The following is a 23,650-nucleotide window of genomic DNA, read 5'->3' on the forward strand; positions in this document are numbered from 1 at the left end:
GAAATTAGTCAGTTGTGAGAACGTGTAACTGCAACCAATTTATGAAAATATGTTATAGATTGTTGGAACGAAAATGCATTCTGAGAATTGTTCAGGACTTATATGAATTTTGCTTAAGTTTCACATAGTTTGATTACTCTGGCACAATTACGTTATGTAATGTAGCAAGTGAAACTTATTCTTATCCAGAATTCCATCCATACTCTTCAAATGTCTGGTATGTGAATGTCCTTATTACACTAACCACCTCTTCACATTTCCTGTTAAGCCAAAATAGCGATATATTCTCGTTAGTTCATGTACGGTATAATTTTCATTGTGAATAGGAAGTAGTTTAGCAACTCTAGGTTACAATCGAAATGTCAACAACTCCAAAAGTTGTTTTGACATCCGTGGAAATTTTCAACAACCTTCCGTCTATGAGAAAAAGTAAAACTTTTAGCTGTAAATTTGTATTTTGGGAAATGGTGTGATAAAGTTTAATAAATATAAAACCCGTGTAATATTTGAGTCGTTCTAATCGAACAATTTTAGTGGTTTCAACGTTTTTCATGCAATTGCGTTTAGGCGCTTGCTACCCGTGTGAAATGGCGTTGAATATTTTTGGTGTTTGCAAATTAATTTATATATAATTAATATTCATATTCATATGCCTACAAAATGTTAAATATAAGAATTGAAGTATTTGTTCGCGTTCGTACAATAACAGCCATAGCTTTTTTGCTCTGCGTTTGTACAAACCAACGTTGGGAGACGCAGGCGGATCGTATCTCGCTATTACCTGCAGCGCCGCATTTACAGCATCATGCACCATGCGATCGAAGTCGTAAGGTTTTTACCGAACCTTACGGAGAAATAAGTGATGGTCCTGCTGGTTTTAATTACACGCAGGATTCGCACTGTGAGTGGTTGATAAAAGCTCGCAATGATAGCCAGTTTATCACGCTCACCTTTCATAGCATGGGAACAGAGTGCTCGTATGACTATATATATGTATATGATGGAGACTCATTTAATTCAACGCTGCTAGGCAGCTTTAGTGGGCGTACACAACCACAACGGCTGGTTGCAAGGAGTGGGAGCGTAAGAATTCGTTGGTTTGATTCAGTATTTACAGGCTTAGCTGAATTTGTTTTTTATTGTTTTATATTGTTCAGATGCTGATACTAATGTACAGCGACACAAATTATGTGCTCGATGGCTTTCGAGCTTCCTATTACATATCGAATTGTTTGAATAATTGCCATGATCACGGGAAATGCGTTGGTCATCAGTGTGTCTGCCATGGTGAATGGGTGTTGCCCGACTGCGAGGACGAGGCTTGCCCTAATAAGTGCGGTGAGTCGCAAGGGCGCGGTAAATGTGTGAAAGGCCTTTGTCATTGTGAGAAGGTACGTTTAGGCGGACTTAAAATTAATTATATTTTTGTTAATTAATTTCCGTTTATATAAAATCCTTATGGACATTTTGCTGATGTTCAATTTAAACTTCAGGGATTCAGTGGCCGCTTGTGTGATTTGTATATAAATCCGCCAGGCGGCAATTGGCGATGGCTTGCCACAGATGCAGAGGGTATGACTCCACGCGCTGCACACACTGCCATTTACCTCGAAGAGCAAGATGCGCTTTACGTATTTGGAGGATATGACTTAAATAATGTTATCAATTCATTACAGGTAAGACAAACTATGGTTCTTCCTTACATTACAATGAAATCAATAAAAACTTTTGCACAGATTTACCGCTTCAGCAGCAGCCAATGGGTAGACGAGTGGGGTCTACTGTTACAAGATCACAATTATTCACAGAAAATAAACGCCACTCTCCTTAAGGCGGTTTTACAACATAAAAATGAAGATGAAGCAAAGCTTTGGGGACTGAATAGTGATGTATCGTTTTTCCGAAATATTTTATATACACTTGCAGAATCGAATTTGCACCAAAGACGTACACGATCTTCACAGCTGATTTCGGACGTTAGTGCCAATACTACCAATGACCAAATTCCAGAGTATTTCGATGATATTTTAGAAGAGGTCACAGATAATAAGCCCGAAGGTCGTTATGCACATGCAGCAGATCGTGTGCCGGGTAAATAAACAACAACAAATAAGTAGTAAAATTATTTTAATTTCCGTCATACATCCTGCAGGTGGTTTCGTGATATATGGCGGCAAGAATGCAAATGGAAGTTTTTTCAACGATTTGTGGTTTTATAATAGCACCGAAAGTGGTGGTAAGTGGAAGCAGTGGGCACGAAAGTCAAAGTTGAAGCCACCAAAAATTGCGCGCCATACAATCACACTGGCTGGCGAATACCTGTATTTGTTCGGTGGAAGTTTGGAAACAGGGGACTTTTCATCGAAGTAAGTGGAAGAGTAATTAATTAAAAATATATGTATAAGAACTATTGAAACGTATTAAATTGCTTCTAACATTTCTAGAATATATCGAATACACCTGCCAATTTATAAGAAAAACAAATATTCTCTTAACGAGAATGGTTCCTCTAATGCAAAAGCTGCTAATGAAGATGGTACATACAATGGCACAGATGAAGATGATGATGATGGTCAATGGGAATTCGTGCATCCTCGCGGTGGTAAATCGTTGGATGTGCGCCTGGCTGCTCACAGCACGGTTTACTATAGCGCAACAAATTCCCTAATTGTTTTCGGTGGTATAATGTCAAGTTTGGCTCGTTTCTCCAAGCTTTCCGACCGCATTTTCGCATTCCAATTGGACAAATTGCATTGGACCGAAATACTGTATCCACGCACTGCCTTACGCGACACAAACATTCCACATGAACGCGCTTTCCATTCCGCTACCATTTCCGGCAATTATATGATAGTTTTCGGTGGTTACACGCATCGTCACAATAAAGATGAAATCTGCTATGACAATCAAATGTACTGGTACCACCTCAGTTGTCACATTTGGATCAATCAAGTAGTTTCGGCTGATGAAAATTTGTATCCAAAAAAACAAGGTGTATTTGCACATGCTGCTACATTGAGGCGAAATAATACATTGCTGATCGTAGGAGGTTATCATGGGAATGTTAACTCCGACCTCTTCGCTTATGAACTGCCACAAGTATTACGTGTACAAAATCATGGTTATAATCCTGAAATGTCATGCCGTTTCCATACTTCCCACACAGCGTGCTTGTCGAATCCTGAATGCGGTTGGTGTTCAGCTGACAGCAGCTGTTATGGACGTACAATTGGTGCTAATTGTACCACAAACTTACAGACTACTCGTTGTCCCGGTATATGCCCATCTCTAGGAGATTGTCATTCTTGTCTGGTACATGGAACACAGTGGCATGCCGACACAGATCACTACTTCTCCGTGGCCAGCAAACTGGGACTGAACGAATGCACTTGGTGCGTACAGAATGCGAAATGTCATCATCGTGATGATAATTACGGTATTTGCGGGGAAGATACACCGTCACACAGTCCGGGCTGGTGGGGTGAAAAGGGTACCGAGATACGTCACCCATCACAATGTACCAGTAATGACAAACGACCTGGTCTTACGTACATTAAATACCATCACCCTGTCAATCTAACAATGCCTGACTATGTGGCTATAGTAAATGCGACTATGGTAGACTTTGGCTCGCCTCCGCCTGCAACGCAATACGAACAGAAGTTGGAGGGAGAAATGTTGGCACGATTACTGGGTTTTGTAAGGCCACAAAAAACTTGGGAAGAACCTTCCGAGATTCAGGTAGTAGCACAATTATCCTAAACTTATTATAAATTAGTAACATATCATACACTTTCAGGTCTGCACTAGCTATTCTACAGCAGTTTTACGTGCAGGTTTAAGCAAAAACTTAGAATCACTCAAGGAATTGACTAATCGTTCTACAAATCAAACTTACTGCGGTCCCGTCGAAATACCCAGCACAGACCAGCCATTTCTTATAGATTTCCAGGCTCGTCGTCGTGTTGGTCTTTCCACTTTGTACAATGCTTACCAAAAAACGAAAATGGAATTGCAGCACATTTATCATGGCAATCTAAATGCTTTCACCTTCGAATATCTCGAGCCTTATTATTCTGGCAATTGTTCACATTACACCAATTGTTTACATTGTCTTACTGATTCGTCGTGTGGCTGGTGCGGCTTGACCTCAAAGTGTGTCGACAAATCTATAAACGAAACTGAAATCTGCACGCTAGCTGATACTTCGTCGTCAGATGCCAAAGCCGACTATTGGGAGTATCTTATAACACAACCTTTTCAATGCGCCAACTGTTCCAATTATGTGTCCTGCGATGAATGCGTTACGACAGGCTTATGCGAATGGTGGACAGAGGAAGCGCGCTGTGCACGCTTTGGCAAATCGGGGCATGGCGTTCGTAACATATCGAGTTGTCCAATTCCATGCCGCTTGCGCTCATCGTGTGACCAGTGTTTGAATGATCGTGGGCGCTGTGTGTGGTGCGAGGCAAGCGCGCAGTGTTTTAGTTTTGCCGTTTACACAAGTGAATATCAGTTCGGCATGTGTCGTGAGTGGTTAGACCAAATAGTTTCAAATGACTCTCAGCGTGTTACGGATTATGGACTTACCGGCCGTGGCGGTACTGTAACCACAATTCAGCAGCAACCGAATTTTCCACAGAAACAACCCGCGACACAATGTAAATCCTGTGCTTTATATAACAACTGCTCATCCTGCTTGCGCACGCTCAGCTGCGGCTGGTGCTTTGACCGCGACAACCCCATCGAAGGTGTCTGCATGCAAGGCGACTTCAGCCGGCCTTTCGGAAACTGTTCTCTAGCGTTAAACAGCCCGACACTCCATGATGCGGAATGGGCATACGCGCAGTGCCCGGACGTCGATGAATGCGGTTTGGGACTACATGATTGCCACAAAGAGGCCAAATGTACAAACACTCATGGCTCATATAATTGCCACTGTCGGCGCGGTTATATTGGAGATGGACGGCTGTCCTGTGTGCGAACTTGCTACGAGAACTGCGTAAATGGCTACTGCTCAGGCCCACCAGATTATGTATGCAAATGCGAACTGGGCTGGACCGGAACTGACTGCTCGATCAATTGCGGCTGCAACAATCATTCGACTTGTGTAGAGCGTGTCGGAAAGTGCGACCAATGCCAGGCATGGACGGAAGGTGAACGCTGTGAGCGTTGCCGACAGGGTAGCTATGGCAACGCAACATCGGCCGATGGCTGCCATCCTTGTGAATGTAATGGTCACGGTAATCAGGATCTTGGAATTTGTAATGTAGGCAACGGTGAATGCTATTGCAAGGATAACACTGTGGGTTTAAAGTGTGATCAATGTGCCAACGGTTATTATGGTGATCCAAGGGATGGTGGGCAATGCTACTTCCAGTGTGAATCACGTGGAATGCTGACCAATATTGGACGCAGTGGCATCGGGTCATATCAGTCGTATAAAAATCCATGGGGTGCCAGTTTAGAAGTGCGTGAATGCTTATGGATACTTTCACCGAAAACTTTACAAGCCGAAAAGTCGCTACTGCAATTGGAGTTTGAATGGCCTAGTCTAGCAATGGACTGCGATGAAAATGCGGTTTATATATACGACAGTTTGCCCGATTTGACAGGCGCTACGCAGCAGAATCAACTAATATCTGTTGTATGTTCGCCATATACCGCTACTCATATTGTTGAAGCGCGCTCTAGTCATGTTACAGTTTATTATAAACAAGGTGGTGATCGTCAGAAATTCGGCTTCAATGCGCTTTACACAGTGAAAAATTGTGCTGCACGGACCTGCCTACATCCGCATATTTGTGATGAGCAACAGCGCTGCGTTTGTCCTGCTGGTTATGTTGGTGCGCGTTGTGAAATAGAAATATGTCCAAAGAACTGCAATGCCAAGCGCATGCAAGGTTACTGCGATACCGATTATGGGCGCTGTATTTGCAATAGCAGCTACGCAGGACCCGATTGTGGAACGCTGGTCAAACCAAATCATCTGGTTGTCACAGATCTTTTTAACACGTTGTTGCTGAGCGATACATATGAACATTTACGCAAGACTATTCCGCGCTTTGGGCACTCAGTAAATGCGGATCGACGTGGTTCACTATGGATGTTTGGTGGTTATTCACCATCTCATGGTCCACTCAATGATTTTCGACAGTTCGATGCGAAGAATGGCACATGGATGCAGGTTACTGTCGAATCGACTCCGGACGATAAAATGCCACTGGGCCGTTATTTTCATGCCTCAGAAATCTATTTAAAAAAGCAGATTATTTTCATTTATGGCGGCATTAGCATACGAGGCGAGCAAGAAGAGCGCACTTCGCAGCTGATACTAGACGACTTCTGGCAATTTTCTATACAAAATCAACGTTGGAGTGAAATTGAGTTGTTACAGCGTCGAGAAAAACCGCCTGCGTTGGCGGGTCATACACTGACACAGATACGGTACAATGAGCGAGAGTCACTAATACTGATTGGCGGAATGACAAGAAATAAGTCGCGCCAGTTGGAGTTATGGGAATTCAATTTGGAGACATTCCGTTGGGAACAACTACTGGCATTGGGAGTGCGAATGCCTGTTCTCTATGGCCACAGCACAGTTTACAATGCAGACTCGCATATACTATATGTTTTCGGTGGTTACTCAGTTGACCCACAGAATAAATTGTACGCACTCAACCTTCAGAAGATGACTTGGACTGAATTACCCACATTCAAAGATTTGACACGTCCAGAGGTGGTGCTACCACGATCGCGTTACTTGCATTCGGCTGCCACTACCGAAAGGTACATGGTCGTATATGGTGGACGGACTCACCCTTATGACGCCAGTGATGTACTTATTGCGTACATATACGACTGTAATCAGTGGATTCGGCTAACGGAGGATGTACATGTCGTGGGCAGGCTGCCGCATTCGACGTATGCAGAGGCAATCTCCATCGATCATGATAGCAAGGCTATATATGTAATTGGGGGTTGGGATGGTAGCGCCGCACAAAGTCATGTGACGCGTATAAATTTGCCTGACGATATTTGTCAGCTGTGGAGTGCCAGCAAGTATTTGTGCCGTCACCACAAAGGCTGTAGCTTTTGCACGGTGACAGGAACCTATAGCTCTGCTTCCTACTGCTTCTCCGAGGGCGACTCAGGTGTCTGTGAACACCACAATGGTACACTAATTTATAACAATGGTGCTGCATGTGACGACGCATGGATTGCGCGCCGCAACTGTTCCACATTCTCTACATGCAGTGCCTGTCTTGCCTCCTGGCCAACACACTTTGAAACGGCACCAGTGTGCCAGTGGTGCGACGAGTGTGGCATAAAGGGACGTTGCGTGCCGGCGGGAGTTGACTGTGAACGCCATAGTACTTGGTGCAATAAAGAAATTAGTGTCGGCTTGCTGAACCTCTGTCCTCAGCCACAATGTCACACGCTACACTGTGAAACGTGTGTGATGAATGAGAATTGTGAGTGGGCGCAGAGCGAATTGGGTACAATCGAATGTATTACTAAAGAGCTTGTGGAACAGAATCAATATCGCATTATCGGTCAGTGTCCGATGCCTTGTCACATCTACAAAAACTGTAGTACCTGTCTGAACAACGACGATGAAAATCCTAAAGACTGTAAATGGTCTACGATGTTGAACAGCTGTATTTCACCACAATCACAGCCGCTTCTATGCGCTGGTGGGGTTTGTGGCCTAGTGTTGGAGACGAATGAGACTTCGCATTGTCCGGAACCGTGCCATGTATACGATCACTGCTCAACGTGTCTGGAACACGCGCACTGTGGTTGGTGTGCGCGAGATGGTTACAATGGCGATGGTGTCTGCACAGAAGGTTCGCTCGAAAATAAACAGGAGTATCCTTCCGGTTCTACTTGTGATCTTATTTATATTTCGCGACGTAATGATTCGCTACTTACGCCTGCTGATGTGGTTTCATGGCACTACGTAAAATGTCCTGCAGAGAATGAATGTAAAAATGGTCATCACAACTGTAATCCCATATCGGAGCGTTGCATAGATACGGACGTAGGTTACACCTGCCAATGTGGCGAAGGGTATCGCGATGAGAACGGGACTTGTCTGCCAGTTTGCAGTCAGGGCTGTGTGCGCGGAAAATGCATCAAACCGGATAATTGCACATGTGACTTTGGATATGTTGGTGCCAACTGTAGCATTCAATGTTTGTGTAACGGCCATTCCAACTGCGAAGGTCCTGATCGTCTCGATGTGTGTCTCGAATGTCACAACAATACCAAGGGTGATCAATGCGACAAATGTAAACCACTGTTTGTCGGTAATCCAAAGGAGGGGCACGAATGTGTGCCATGCTTAGAGTACTGTAACGGTCATACAGATATTTGTTTGGCAAATGATTCCGATGCATCTTTCTTTAATATGACGCACTCTGAGCTGGAGGAAGTGTTGCTCGAAGGGCCTGAGAATAATGCCACATGCTTACGTTGTGCGAATAGCACCGCTGGCGATCGTTGTGACACGTGTATTGTTGGCTATTTTCGAGGTAGTGAGGATCATCATAGAGCTTGTCGGCCATGTCAGTGCCATGGACATGGGAACATCTGCGACCCAGTCACAGGAGAGAAGTGCAATTGCGGTAATAACACGGAGAGCGATGCTACATGTACGGCGGGTGGTGGGAAAAATTCGGCGCAACTCTGTTGGAGTGTGCAGTGTTCGAAGTGTCGAGACTCATACGCGGGCAATCCGATTGATGGGCATCAGTGTTACAAGCAGATAACAGTAGAATCACGCATGTGCTTCGATGCCAAGCCAATTGGTAAGTGTTTATTCATTTGTTTACGATTTAAATGCATCATCCTCATACTATGCTATTTCCGAGAAGTGCCCTAATGGTCCTATGCAGCCCTAGGCTTGATTAAATGGTGGTCTACTAAGTTTTAGTTGTTGTTGTTGTTTTGGCAGCAGTATAAACATTACGGGGAACGCTACTGGAGTGACAGTATTTGACCGGATATATATGGGTGTCATTTCGCGAATGTAGAAGCGACTGCCGTGGGAACGGTTGTTGTTGTTGTAGCAGCAAAAACATTCTCCATACATGTACGGGGAGTGCTGCTGGAGTGTGACAGTCCTTTGCCGGACTTAAATCCGGGTCGTTCCGGTCACGTGCAACCGATTGTCATGGGAACGCCATAGGAGCGGTTTGTTTGTTTGTTAACAGTGCCCCGCTAGTGTCGGGCATATCACCGGTCGTCTTCGTGTAACTCATCTAAAGGTAGGCCCAGGAAACATGCTGTTTCGACTGGTTGGGTCCAGAGGGAGAGGGGTGTTAGATGAGTCGGTTTTAGGGGGCATGTGAAAAGGTGGTTAGTGTCGTGCGGGGTGCCTTGACATGCCGGACATATGTTAGGTATGTCGGGGTCGATTCTGGATAAGTAGGAGTTTAACCTGCTACAATATCCAGAACGTAATTGTGCCAGTGCTGCACGTGTCTCACGAGAAAGCTGGAGCTCTTCATCTGCTATAGGTGGTGGTTAGACTCTGATTATGGCATTCACATGACGGGAGCTTAAGAAGGTGGTGACGTTCTCCCGATGAACGTCGTTTATTGACAGTCTGAACACTGTCAGGTCCTGTAGATTTCGGTCAGTTTTGTCCTGGATTTCGGTAGTAGCCGTGGAGGCATCGGACGCCTGCTGGCGAGAGCAACCCGAGGCCACATACCGTGTGGACCACTCCCTATGAGTCTTAAGGCCTGAACAGGTCTTAAGATGGCTCCACCCGTTGCACTTATTGCACCTAACCGAGGTGGAATTCGGATGGAGCCGTTTATGGCAGACGCAGGAATAGAATACTTCTGGCCCGGGGTTGTATTCAATTCCAGCCCTGAGGTGAACATTTGGAGCAAAGTTGCTGCGAGGAGTTGCTCCTATGACGTAAGGTGTGGGTTATATGCTGTTCACTAGATAGGGCTAGTTTACTGGGGCGGCAGCCCCTGGTAGGGAAAACCCCGAGTCATTCCGGTAACGTAGAACCGGCTGCTATGGGAATGCCATTCCATAGGAGCGGTCGTTTGATATGGTTACGCTCATGGTATATTTTCCTTCCTCGAAAATTCTTTCTTCTCAAGTGTAGACGCACTATCCTGTGTCGAAATCCGTCTATCCTGTCCTTTTTTCCAAAATCGTTTTAATGTCAGGGGTCATGCCAATGCTGCAAACCAACCAATGGGCACGGATCGCATGACACCTAAAATAAATTTTAGTAATTCTTAGAAACAGCTGATTAGCCCCCAGTAAAGCAGTAACCGATCTAACCAATGTTAACTCGCTGTGACAACAGCCCGTGAATAAGGAGTTACGTTAATGAAATGTTATCAAAAGTAGTCAGCTACCTCTTCTCACTTATTCACTGTAAGGAACCTTGGCCATAGGGATTCGTGAGACCAAGTGGACCAAGCCTCAAAACTGTCGTATTATTAGTAACCGTTAGTCACTGTTAGAAGCTAGCAGTTTCGTTGGAATGGCACCGTTAAATTTCATTCAGGAAGATGAAGTAGCTAAGTGCGTCTGCCGTATAAAATCAATTGGTATAGGTACCGACAAGCCTCTTATTCTATTTATTAAACTAAATTTATCAATCACTGCTTCAAAGCTTCACATTTTCAGACCAGACATAGCAGATAAATATAATATACCAAGATGTTCCCCACATAGCAACGACCTCTCCACATACGCTTTTAAATCAACTCCTCTATTTTTCCAATTGGTCCGCATTTATTTATTTTATTAGGGCTAGATTCACTACCATATATTCTGCGTATAAGCAATTCACTTCATCTATTGTGCATATAAAAGTTACAGCTTGATAGACGAGTGCTCAGCAAATACATTTTAATTATTCTTTATCTATAATTTTACCATAACAGAGGAGTGCAAATCGAAACCAGCCGCGCTTCGACCAGGCCAAACAGTTTTCTTTGTTATTCAACCACGTTTCATGAATGTCGACATACGCATCATAATCGATGTCACCCAGGGCGAATTGGACGTGTTTATGTCCCCACAAGATGACTCTTTCATTGTGGATACCAACGATACGACGGGCTTCCATGAGATCTTCCTAGATAATCGCTACAATTGGGTGCCAAAAACGAGGCGTAACCATCCATTACATATAGCAATGCCGCGCACCGACAATATAACTGCTAGCAAATTGGTAATGCATGATAAACGCAATAACTTCTACGGGCCACACATTCAAGACTGCAAAGGCCACGGTGGACATAGCTTCTTCGTAAAGGACAAACATGCCAAGGACTTGAGCACACATGTCACCCTGACTCAGTGCAATACACTGTTACGTCTTTTCGGCCTCAAGAATCGTTTGGTGCTAACATTGCCACAGAACGCCCATAATTTAAGTGCCACGCGTTTCTTTATCGCCTTACGTGCTGGTGCTGGTCCAGAACCTAGCTATGGTTCTGTAGTTTTCCGTCAAGATCAGCTACATATCGACTTGTTTGTTTTTTTCTCCGTCTTCTTTTCGTGTTTCTTCCTCTTTTTGGCAGTATGCGTTGTTGTGTGGAAGGTGAAGCAAGCGGCCGACTTGCGACGTGCCCGTCGTCAACACGTCGTTGAAATGTTGCACTTAGCAAAGCGGCCGTTTGCGCGCGTCTTCCTCACAGCAGGCGCTTTAGATATGGAAAGTCCACAACCAGCACCATCATCAGCGCGTTCAATGCGCAGCATAACTGCCGCTGCGCGTTCGCGCCATGTGGCTAGTGCGCATGCCTCCGAAATATTGCTGATCGCTATTGAGCCAACTGCAGATAATTTGGCGGCGGTGGGTACGGTCTTTATTAGTCTGCCAGGACGTCATAAAGCGCCGCTAAGTCTTGCATTAGGTTCGGCGTTAATCACATATCCCAGACAATTTCCGTTGAATGCGCGAAACTTTATGAGAGCGCAACGCGGTGGTGGTGCTGCGTTTGTGACTGGCGGCGGAGCGGGTGTTGGAGGCAATCTAGTGGCAGCGTAAGTGAGTATTTGTAGTCTACCATGCTTTGTTTTTTAACGGGTTTTTATAGCAAACGGCAACATTATTACAAACGTAAATGAAAAGTGCTGAGTTGTTTTGAATTAATTTCATTTTACTTGTTCTACTTTAACTTAAATAGTTATTATTTTTGTTAAAATTCTTAGTTGGTTCCGCTTTATTTAAATTAAATTTATTGCTTTTGATTCGTTTAGTTTTTTTAATTTTATTTTCTTATTTTATTATATATTTAAGCTATTGTATATATAAGTACAATAATATTGTAGCGTTTGACACATTTCTGATTTGAAATTATTTTATTTGCTTTGATTTAGACTAACTATTTTTTTAAATTGTATTGTTATATTTTGTTTGCTTAAATTTACGTTTTGTGATTTATTGCATATAACAAAAACTAAATAAATAATTGTGCGTGCACTTCTGTTAGGTATTAGGCCCAGCTCTTCCTCATATTTGCGGTGTGCGTCGTGCTGTTGTTCCCCAAATGAAAGGATATATCGTTTTAAGCCGATTCCGAACGGCAAATGGTTTTTATGAGGAGCTTTTTCGTTGCAGAAATACATTTAGAGGTTTGTCATTGCCCGCCGAGGGGCGACCGCTTTTAAAAAAACTTTTCATTTTTGCTCCATGTTCGGAGATCCGCACCCCCCGAATGGTAGTCACGCTCCAATCCATTCGGCTACGGTGGCCGCATACATAGGAATTAGCTTAAATTTATATGAAATTGCTTAACTTAAGTAGGTTTTTTCGGATTTCAAATAATTTAAGTTCTAATTATTACGTATTAATTTTATTTTTTATTTAATTTATTTCTTTGTTTTGATTTTTAATTTATGTCAAATGTATGGTATTCATATAATATACATTTTTTAATGTATGCAGCTAAAGTTTTTTTAATAGATTATTAAAAAGCTTGAAGTGCTAATTTAAAATATTTTTTTACTTCATTTTATTAAGCATTAAATGGACTCCTTTGATTTAGAATCCTTTACTTTTTTTCTTTAATATAAATTTTTTTTGTTTCATTTATTTTATATTTAATTGTTTATTATTTTATTATGCATTATTCTACTTAATTTTATTATGTTTTATTTTATTATTTTAATTTCATTTAAAGTTTTTAGCATACAGCATCTGTAATACGCTAAAAGCAAATGTTGTTGCTCGTCACTTTTGCTAATTGCCGAGTTTAAAGCATTAAAAATCGTATCGCGCAAAAAGTTAAGCATTGTATTCATATAAAAAAGCATGGATCAAACTTACAGCATCTCGAATCGTTAGGTTACTTTTTTTGTTGATTTTTAGATAGAGAAAATATGGAAAACTTATTGAATCCAAAAATCGAATTACTGAAGAATTCTGCATTTTATGATCAGTGTAATTTACTAAAATTTTATATCAAATAATATCTAAGTATAGTAAGATTTTCGTAAAAGAGTTTACTGAATCAACAACAAAATGATAAGAAGGAACCCATTAAAAGACAAATCTATGTATACGTAGCTTAATCTAATGATTTGAAAACTAAAAAGTAATTGTATATACATAATCCTTAGTAAATAATTGGTTGAGGTTATTTAATAAAATTACGAAAACAATCAAAGAGGTATGCAGCCATAAAATATTTTAGATTAAAACATACATACAAATACAAAGCATGAGATCAATGTCTTGCTAAAAAAATATAAATCAATATGAAAACTTATAATTGGCTAATATTGTATTAGAAGCGCACAGTTCTTAAGCATAAGGGTGAAATGGTAAAAATTTGTGAACGCGGTCAATTGTTTAAAATATTATTAAAAAAATTAAGACATGAAAAAATTTCCAGTGAGGCCCACTTTTTTATCACACTTGCTACGTACAACAGTCATACGGACAAGAAAATTAAGAATTTCCTATATTTGAAATGCAACTAAATATAATAATTATTTAGTGACTGCAATATGAAAATTTGTATTATTTTTATTCACATACGTATATACTTATGTATTTTTGTTATTTATTTGTAAATGTAAAAGATGTTCTTTTTTTATTAAGTAATAAGCTTTTAAAATGTTTGCTCAAATATGATATGTATTTTATGCTCGAATTGAAAACAGAACTCTCAAAACAAGAAAGTAACAGAAGAAAGCTGAAATGTAAATATTATAACACTTATACATACAATACAATTACATAGCTACCTATGTATATATTGATTTAGAAATGTCGAGTGCGGATATTAGATAATTAAACAAGTTTTTGTAAAATATTAATAAATTCAATTATTTGCTTGATTAGAGTGGAAAAGTAAAGATTTGTTATACACATTTTATTGGACTTTAGTTCAGGTTTTAATAGATTTTGATAAAATTAAATTTTTAATTATATTTTGTCTCTTATTTTTGATAAGATTTATACTAGTTATTAAATTGTTATCAATATTTACAAATAATCCGCATGAGATATTTTTTACGCTGTGTTTGCTGCGAATCTATTATATTTTATCGAATTAAGCATCTTATTTTAGAAAAAGCTGACAATTTTTAGTAAAATGGAAAATTTTAAATATTTACGTTCGAATTCTTTGGCATATCTCACTAGTTAGACTTATCACGAATACTGCTAAACGCAAGCTATACAAATTTTTGTTACACCTTATCTAAATTTACTTAGTTTGAATAAACACACCTGTTTTGTTCTATAAATAGTTATAGGTATCTCAAATGGTTTGTAAACTTTTCTAGATGTGTAAATATATGTATATTTTAGTTTTCTTGTTTTATTTTTTGGCAATCCCATGACATCTTTAGTCAAAAATTTTAAATATGTATATTACTAAAACCAATGTAATTCGATGGTTGTGTTAAAAATGTTGAAATATTTTTTATTTATTCAATTTTACTGCACTGTATTTTATTTGATGTTATTTAAATAAGATGTGGAATAAATATTCGACGGCAATTGCGCCATTAGGGATTTAGTAAATTCAATATTTAATGTATATGTGCATGAATCTATCATGAAAAAAAAATCGAACAATTCAAACAATAACTGAAATTGAAAGAACTAGAAGTAAATAGTACTTTAGTACTGCCCGTGAAAGAATACACTCGATAATACATAGCTACAGTTATCCAGTGTTTTGATACAATATATCGAAAATATTACACAATAATATGCCATAGATGAATTGTAATAAGTAAAAAAATCAAATAAAAATAGTAAACTATTAGAAAAATAAATGTAATCGAACTGTTATACATATACAAAAAACAAACGCTGATCTACGTATTTAAAAGTTCCCCCGAGGAAAACTTGAATTATTTGCAAATTTTTTTAGAAAGTTATGGTGAGGTCGATTTCTAATCATCTTATTTAAGCGTCCCATTTAGTATAATTACGTTTATCTATGACTTCAAGCGTCGAGGGAGAATAGTCTAAAACTATCTGGTGATTTTTTTTAGCTGCACGAGAACTATCGATATCGATAACTATGGATTGGCAGCTGAGAATAGCGAACTGTGTTGACACTTCTGTGCAGCAAGGTTTGACAAGTCATTTGCAAATTGTGGAAATGTATTTGGAAAAAAATCTGATCGCGAAATTTATAGAGCATTAGCGAAAGGAGATGCCATTACGGTGAATGGCGAGCGATATCGTCAAAAATTAATGAGCTCAACACCGACGACATTTGACGGCGCAACTTGCCATACACCCCACTTAACAACCGATTTATTGCAATATTCAAGCAACCATTGGCGCCATACGGACAGATCCAAAAAAATCATTCCAACAATAGTTCTGTTTTGTATTACTATAAGATCAATGTTGAGATTTGGAGCGGACGCTTGGGCATCGAGAGTAACTCTTCCGACAGTGTGGGCAGTGCTAACTAAGCTTCAGTGCTTAGCATGCGTGTGCATCACGGGCGCGAAGCGGACCTGCCCTACAGTTGCAACGGAAGTGATGCTCCAGCTGACACCGCTTCATATAGTCAGTCAGCAATCAGCCAAGCGCACCCTGCTGAACATTACCAGGGCTTTCCCTTTCGGAAGAGGCAAAGTGATGTCATCTAAAAACAAGGAAGTGCTAAAGCTGCAGCTCCCTCTCACCCAGCTACCCAGAGATGATATCACTAAGGTGATCGAATTCGAAGCGCGGAGAAGTTTGAGACGTCTTCGCTAATTGCAGGCAGAGAACTGGGCTTGGATGAAGTGCTGTGATGACCAGAGGCCACAAAAAACTATATGGTCGAACCTCATATAGTATATCTATAGTCCATCTATCTATTGCAATTGTAGGTTCTCAAAAACACCCGATAAAAACAATTTTTTCAAATCGAAACAAATTATTTCAGTTCTCAGCCATAGCCAACGTCAAAAAACATATCGTTCATGTGCTTTAATCGAAAAAAATGTTAAGATGACGAAACTATCACAAGACCCGCTTTTTTCGGCTGTGTTGATTTTTACATTTTTTACTTGGCTAGATGACAATGGCATTAGATGAAAACATGGCTTTACTGTTTCCTAGTAGCAACAAAATATTTATATGAATCTATATATATTCGTATTTTAAATTCATAAAAAAAGTTCATAATCGAACTGAAAAGTTTTCGTTTTCTCTGAATTTGTGTCTGTTTTTTCTTTATACAGAGTGCCAATAATGCACTAAGCACTTGCCATGATAGAGTTCTAAATGTGGATAAGTTTATTTGGCTGAATGCTCCGCATGTAATTATAACAGATTATTTTCACATACCCGCCATACCGCCTTCCCTGGTTCCTCTTCTGACAATCCATCGCCAACAGCACTATAAATGAGTAAGTTTTTTGGCTGGATAAGCATATATGTATGTTCTTAGCCCCGGATAAGCATTCGCACCAAATAAAAATAAACAAACTTTGTTAGTGACCGAACTGTCCATTGTCCTCCAGATCAATGAGTATTTCGTTAGTATTAAACTTCTCCCTTTCTTGAGTGGCACTGTAACCTCCTAAGCGATTTCGGACAAATCATATTTATATTAACTAGCTAAATGGATGACTTGACCTAACAAGTGAAGTCGTTGCGTTTTCCCTTGTTTCAGGGCCCCATGGTTTGAACCCTTCATTGCGGATTAATGTTGTCTTAACCAGCCTTATTTCCAGGTATAAAATTATTATTAACAAAACTCACTGCAACAGCAATTGTTATGAAATAAGGAAATTCTAATGCTGACAATTGTCAGTATTTTTGTATTTGGTTTTGATCTGTGTAATATATATATAATAAGGGTAATTAATTATATATATAAGAAAATATATATAATTGATATAATATATATAATTGGCGTTTACACTTTTTTGGGCTTTTTGGGTGAGTTCCGCCTAATATTTATGATGTGCGTCTTGATATTGTACCACATATGGAGGGACCTATAGTTTTAAGCCGACTCCGAACGGCAGATATTTTTATGAGAAGCTTTTTTATGGCAGAAATTCACTCGGAGGTTTGCCATTGCTTGCCGAGAGGCGACGGCTATTACAAAAAACTTTTTCTATTATTTCGGTGTTTTATGCATGAGATTCGAACTTACGCATTACCGAATTTTTCCGATTGTTTGCCGTGATAGTATCGCTAATCTCAAAACCATCGATATATCATTAAATAATTCCAACTATCGATACTAGCCAATACTCGGCGATAGTTTGACAGTTCTACTAAGTTTACATATTCGCACACGTGCCGCAAATTTATATATTTATAATAAATTTAACTTTGTTGAATAACAGTGAAAAATAAAACATCCACAATGAAAAAGAAGCAGCAAAATAATGTTGTGGATTCCGATAGTGACTCTAGCTTTGACGAAGAAGAGCCACAAGCAATAGGAGCACTCGACGAGAGTAGCTCGAGTTACGAACAGAACCTTCCTTCAACCAGCAAGGCTAAGAAGTCTACGATAAAATCCAAAACTGCAACACCTTCTGCGGGAGATGATAGTGATGGACAGGAGGAAAATATGGATGACGGAGATGAAAGTAAAGACATTACTAAAAGTAAAGGTGCGGATGATGAGAACGAAGATAAAAGTGATGACGATGTCAAAAGTCAAAGTGATGATGAAGAAATTGAATCAGAAGTTCGTATGCCCGTTATAAATCCTTTGGCACTAATTAAAAACAAGGACCAGCGTATGGCACTGTATCGGAAAATGAAAAAAGAGAAACATAAACAAAAAATGAAAGAAAGACGTGCACGGCGTAAAGCTGGATTACCCGCAAATCCTGGTCACACTATAGAAAGCTTACGAGAAAAAGATCAAACGACGGTGACCAATTTAGATGACTCAGATAACGAGGAATTACGTCGAGAATTAGAAACGGACGATTTTAGTTCATATTTTCAGCGAAGCTATGAGCCGAAAGTATTGATTACTTACGCCGATAATCCTGTTACAAAAACCAGAAAGTTTGGCCTGGAACTAAGCCGCATCTTTCCGAATGCACTGGTTAAAATACGAAATAGATCTTCGGTTAAAAATATATGTAAGAGTGCTATACGCGAGGAGTACACTGATGTAGTAATCATCAATGAGGACCGCCGCAAACCGAATGGTCTGCTTGTAATACATCTACCAGATGGGCCGACGGCGCATTTTAAAGTATCTAATGTTAAATTAACATCAGATATCAAACGCAATCATAAAGAGATAACGAAACATAGACCCGAAGTAATATTGACAAACTTTACCACAAGACTAGGTCTAACTGTTGGCCGTATGTTGGGTGCCTTGTTCCACCATGATCCTGAGTTTAAAGGACGACGTGCAGTTACTTTCCACAATCAACGCGATTATATATTTTTCAGACATCATCGCTATGAGTTCACAAAAGAAGGAAAACGTGTAAATTTACGTGAATTAGGACCACGTTTTACATTGAAATTACGTTCCCTCCAGGAGGGTTTATTCGACAGCAAAACGGGGGATTACTCATGGATTATTACAAACAAACGGCATGCAATGGAGGCTTCTCGACGTCGTTTCTTCCTATGAAGTTTTACTCTGGTTAGGATTAATTGTACAAAATATAGAATTTGAAAATTAAAATAAATCACTTGCATTACTGTTTTTTTCACCATAAATTTACAAGTATTTTTATCAAAATATTCGTGTATTTAATACGAGTTAATTTTTTCATTCAAAAACATTGACAATAAATATGTATTATTAGTATTTCATATTACACATCAAACCAGTAAATGATATACCTAATGTAATTCAACAAACTAAAACGAAAATAATTTGAATTAATGTAAAGGATAAATGAATTGCCAAAAACAACAACAAAAATGTTATTGCCAAATTAAATAACTGAAAATGCTAATTTATATAAGAATTGCGTTTTCGTAACGGATCTTGGTGTTTGGTCTTCATGTGTTCCACGAGCAATCTTCATACCATCTACACCTATGTTATAAAAAGTATTCCCACTACATCATAGGACATTGAGGGTTCGCTCCAGCACCAGCGCCGCCTGCTAAATTTGGATCTAATATTGGCAAATCGCCAGCCGTTTCGGCCAAGATTTCTTCTGGCGGGTTTCCAAATTCCTGCAGTCTACGCATATGGTCCAATACGACTTTGAATTTTTCTCGCTTAACGGCTGCTGAATCGTCCTGTTTTTCTGCCTCCAACTGTTTCTCTAGCACTTTGTAGAGTTCCAATTGCTTTTCATATCTAAAAAACGAATAACTCAGTATTGAACTATTAATTGCATTAGGTCGGATTCCTACCTATCTCGATCTTCAGCGCTAATCTTGTCACCATGCTCTTCGAAATATTTCGGGTACTTTTCAACCAACTCTTTAATACTTGGCAACAATATTTCCGCACTCAGTAAACTTTGCATCATACCTTCCATAAACGGTAGGAACATATTGTTTTCACTTTCTCCAGGCTATACAAAAATTAAGCAATCAAGTATAAGTATTATTTTAGTTTCTAAATTATATTCAAAAATTACATTTTCTAAATTCAGCCCATTAAACATGCTAGCGACATCTGTCTCAGAAACCGGCGCACTTAAATTTTCCGAACCCTCCTGTAGACCCTAAATATGCAAAAATTTTAATTAGCAATTAACACATTATTAGTTTAGTTTGTCAGGTGCTTTCTCGCAATAGCACATGCACAATCTCGCATACCTTAAGTGCTTGAGCTATACTGTCGGAATATTTGGCCACTTCTTCGTCACTTGCTGGATTCTCACCCTGCAAGGTCATAGCTGCCGCTTCGGCCATTTTTTTGAATCCAGCCAAAATTTGATCGGGATCTTGCGGCAGTGGTGGTAATTCACCGCTGGGTGTGTTCGGACCACCGAAAAGCGTTTGCATGCGTTCCGCTAAGACATTCGCTTGTTCACTGCGAACAATATATTAATTTATGTGAAAATGTTATTTCACAATATTTGCGCTTACATAAAAAATGCGTCTGGATCTGCAGCTGTGCCGGCATCCGAGGCATTACTACCCACCGCCCCATTCGCAGTCACATTTTTGCTTGTATCACCTGCACTGACAGATGTGTTGTTCTTATCGAAATCTTGCAAAGCGTCTGCGAATAGACAATCATTTATTGTTAAATTTGACTCATTTCATTATATAATTTAAAACGCCCATATTATGACGGACGTGCACATTGGACTCACTGTCAAGTAAATCATCAAGTTCCTTCTTGTCGTTCTGTTTATTTTCTGCCATTTTTGCCGCAGCTGTTCTTTTCTCACTCAAATTAGTTCGTAGTTTTTTATTTATTGGCTTTCTTGCTTTCCAAAGCTCAAGCCCTTTTATTATTTTTAATTAATGATATAAAATGTATGCAAATAGGGAATATGTGTGCGTAACAATCGCACAAAACTGCACTTCACGTCATATCTGCTACTCGTTGCCCATCTGGGAAAGTGATGCTGCCAGATGGCAAAACAATTTTTAGGCCCAAATTCAAAACATGAAATGAGAAGGCGCAAATGTTAAAGAAAAATTTTTTTTTGAGTTGTACAGTAGATTCTGTTTTTATGCGGTAGATACGTTCCGCAAGAAACAGCACAAAAAAAGAACAGCATAAAAAAAGCTACTAGTTCTATAGTAAAACTATAGATACGTTTCAAAAGTGCTAAAACCGCATAAATCTGAAATAATGTAATAAAATCGCATAAAAAATGGCACTAGTCCCATATTATAACTATAGATACGTTCCATAGAATAATTAAATAAAATCGCATAAACAAAATATTATATTTTTGAAAATTATATCTTTATTTAAGAAACGTCAGAATCGAAAAATAAATTTACGTCAGAAATAGAATCAGACAATACCCACATGTTGCGCGTTCGTTTAGGATTTGGCGTAAAATCACTTTCGTCACTTGAGGAAATGTACACGTCTGATCTAGATAGTTATGCAGGCGGTTCCATACTTGTAGGGTTAGCATTTCTGATGTAATCTGTGATGAGTTTTTGCTTACCTGGTTTAGAATCTTGTTTATATGTACAATTCACGATAGGTCGACATGCATTTTGTAATTTAAAAAAAAACCGCACTATTTCAAAACCGCATAAAAAAAAAGCCGCATAAAAACAAAACCTACTGTATATTGAAGATCCGCTAGTAACGAATTTCGCCTATTCACCATGATAGTGAGGGATTCGCGCCACATTATGTGATAAAATAAATGCTTACATCGAGTCGAATGAAATGGCGATATTGTAAATGAGATTTTAGCCCAGGTGTTTAATCGATATTGAATTCATATTGCGTTATTATTTATGTATTTCTTTTCTTTTTACTGATTCAAATGTGTATCAAGCATAAAGACTATTCTATAAAGAATAAAATAAAAGAGAAATCGGACATTTAGCATTATTGCGATTGTTCGGCGTTTTTGCGATTGTTCGGCATTTTAAAACGGGGGATCCCTCAATTAATTTTCTCGGTAGAACAGTGCAAAGAAAGAACCAAACGTTATAAATTAAAATAAAATTTCAGTCATGCCTTGTTAAATAAAAGTCCAAATTATAAACATGGGTAGACAGCGTGGACAAAGCTCAATACAAGTCAGAAATTTAATTATTAAATTTCAACTATACATTCAACTGTATACGACGTAATAAAAAGTTTCAAAGAAACAAAGTCCTTTAAAAATAAAAAGTATTCGGGACGACCAAAACTGTTTTCGGATGCAGATGAATGGTTGATAGTGCAACAAATTAAGAAAAATCCAAATTTGAGCACACCTAAGCTCGCAACAGAAGTCGCACAAGTCCTTAACATAATATTAACTGCAACCCCAAAAAGTATACTATACATACGTATAGTGATGCGAAAGAATAATTATAACGGAAGAGTTGCACGAAAAAAACCTTTCATCAACGAGATTAACCGACACAAGAGAAAACAATTCGCAAAACGTCATGGGGATAAGAATTTCGAGTTCTGGAAGCACGTTTTATTAGCAGATGAAAATAAGTTTAACATACATATTTAGGTCAGATGGACAATCATATGTGTAGAGAAGACCTTATGAAGGGTTGCTGAAAAAAACTTACGTCCGACAGTTAAATATTGGGGTGGGCCGGTAATGCTATAGGGTTGTATGTCCGCTGCTGGTACTGGAAATTTGTGCTTCATTAACGCCAATATGGATCACAAACAATACCTATCAATTATGAAAGAAAATTTGCTCCAAAGCATTGAAAAGTTGAGAATTAAAGACAATTTCCAGTACTATCAAGACAACGGTCCCAAGCATAAGGCACTTGATGTGCGTCTATGGCTTATGTACAAGTGCCCTAAAGTACTTGAAACACCTGAACAATCTCCAGACATCATTGTAGTTGAACATCTGTGGGTTCATTTGGAAAACCAACTGAAAAAAATGTTATTAGGAACAAGAAAGACTAGAAGATGATATAAAAAAAGAGTGGGGGAAAATAGATCCTTTAACATGCAAGAAGCTCGTCGAACCCATGTCAAGAAGACTGAATGCCTTGAAAAATATAATGGCTTACTGACTAAATATTAATTATATTTCTTTTTCTTAAATATCAGTTGCCTATTTTGTATAAATGACCGAGTTCTTTTTTGTCATGTATTTTACTAAGTTTTTATGTTTGTATCTTCTATGTACGAATGAGTTGAAGTTTGTTTATGCTTTTTGTAGTTCTGAAAAATACGCTTGAAGAACGAAAATAAATGTGACACATAAACGCAATTAGATTTGCATTTTAATATATATATTTTTATTTAAAACCATAGCACTTGTGTGCCCGAGTTCTTTATTGAGCCGCTGTACATACAATATAAGTATCAAAACTAAAGTTATTATTAATTTTTTTTTTGTGCTTTGACGAAGTTGGCGGGAATAACTTCCACAAATCGCCAGGGTTTTCAACGTAGGGAGTTGAAAAATTTTACTCCCATGTAATTGAGATTACTGGTGTGTAGAAAAATTCACTTTAAAATGTGATATTAGCATCATGAATAAAAGCAACTCATGACGTGCTGGGGGTGTATGATTTGTGATTAAATGCAAATTTAAATGCGGATTCAAAGTCTTTATGGGTGTT

At 39.0% G+C, this 23,650-nt stretch overlaps 3 protein-coding genes across 5 annotated transcripts; 2 read left to right on the forward strand and 1 right to left on the reverse strand.

Moving 5' to 3' along the window:
* Positions 1 to 367: 367 nt before the first annotated feature.
* Positions 368 to 17,202, forward strand: LOC128865395 (multiple epidermal growth factor-like domains protein 8). Of its 3 annotated transcripts, XR_008454794.1 has the most exons (10): positions 368 to 1,083; positions 1,158 to 1,391; positions 1,494 to 1,676; positions 1,737 to 2,091; positions 2,153 to 2,366; positions 2,445 to 3,741; positions 3,800 to 8,813; positions 10,926 to 12,033; positions 12,483 to 16,337; positions 16,398 to 17,202. XR_008454794.1 is itself a non-coding variant. In XM_054105730.1 (9 exons), the coding sequence occupies exons 1-8, from the start codon at positions 661 to 663 to the stop codon at positions 12,035 to 12,037; spliced, it is 8,832 nt and encodes a 2,943-aa protein (XP_053961705.1). In that variant the 5' UTR covers positions 368 to 660; the 3' UTR covers positions 12,483 to 17,202. The 3 variants fall into 3 exon arrangements, 2 of the variants coding, with proteins under 2 accessions (XP_053961705.1, XP_053961704.1); XM_054105730.1 differs by having other exon boundaries at positions 10,926 to 12,037; positions 12,483 to 17,202; XM_054105729.1 differs by having other exon boundaries at positions 12,483 to 17,202.
* Positions 17,203 to 17,713: 511 nt separating this feature from the next.
* On the forward strand, positions 17,714 to 19,168 carry LOC128863681 (probable ribosome production factor 1). The gene has a single exon (XM_054102959.1). It carries the CDS (start codon positions 17,835 to 17,837, stop codon positions 19,077 to 19,079), a length of 1,245 nt encoding a protein of 414 aa, XP_053958934.1. The 5' UTR covers positions 17,714 to 17,834; the 3' UTR covers positions 19,080 to 19,168.
* Positions 19,169 to 19,176: 8 nt separating this feature from the next.
* LOC128863682 (peroxisomal biogenesis factor 19) lies at positions 19,177 to 20,961 on the reverse strand. The gene is made up of 6 exons (XM_054102960.1): positions 20,734 to 20,961; positions 20,504 to 20,639; positions 20,231 to 20,447; positions 20,050 to 20,136; positions 19,820 to 19,983; positions 19,177 to 19,763 (listed from the first exon to the last, which is right to left on the reverse strand). Exons 1-6 carry the CDS (start codon positions 20,783 to 20,785, stop codon positions 19,517 to 19,519), a joined length of 903 nt encoding a protein of 300 aa, XP_053958935.1. The 5' UTR covers positions 20,786 to 20,961; the 3' UTR covers positions 19,177 to 19,516.
* Between the last annotated feature and the right edge of the window lie 2,689 nt (positions 20,962 to 23,650).

The sequence above is a fragment of the Anastrepha ludens genome, chromosome 5, assembly GCF_028408465.1.
Source record: "Anastrepha ludens isolate Willacy chromosome 5, idAnaLude1.1, whole genome shotgun sequence".
NCBI classification, from domain to species: Eukaryota; Metazoa; Arthropoda; class Insecta; order Diptera; family Tephritidae; genus Anastrepha; species Anastrepha ludens.

Excerpts from the sequence above, each read along its gene's own strand:
- LOC128865395 (XM_054105729.1), top strand. The coding sequence starts at position 661 with ATGTTAAATATAAGAATTGAAGTATTTGTTCGCGTTCGTACAATAACA. Across the intron at positions 1,677-1,736 it reads ATGTTATCAATTCATTACAG|ATTTACCGCTTCAGCAGCAG; the intron begins GTAAGACAAACT and ends ACTTTTGCACAG. Across the intron at positions 8,814-10,925 it reads CTTCGATGCCAAGCCAATTG|AGGAGTGCAAATCGAAACCA; the intron begins GTAAGTGTTTAT and ends TTACCATAACAG.
- LOC128863681 (XM_054102959.1), top strand. The coding sequence starts at position 17,835 with ATGAAAAAGAAGCAGCAAAATAATGTTGTGGATTCCGATAGTGACTCT.
- LOC128863682 (XM_054102960.1), bottom strand. The coding sequence starts at position 20,785 with ATGGCAGAAAATAAACAGAACGACAAGAAGGAACTTGATGATTTACTT. Across the intron at positions 20,640-20,733 it reads ACTTGATGATTTACTTGACA|ACGCTTTGCAAGATTTCGAT; the intron begins GTGAGTCCAATG and ends GTCTATTCGCAG. Across the intron at positions 19,764-19,819 it reads AGCGCTGAAGATCGAGATAG|ATATGAAAAGCAATTGGAAC; the intron begins GTAGGAATCCGA and ends TTCGTTTTTTAG.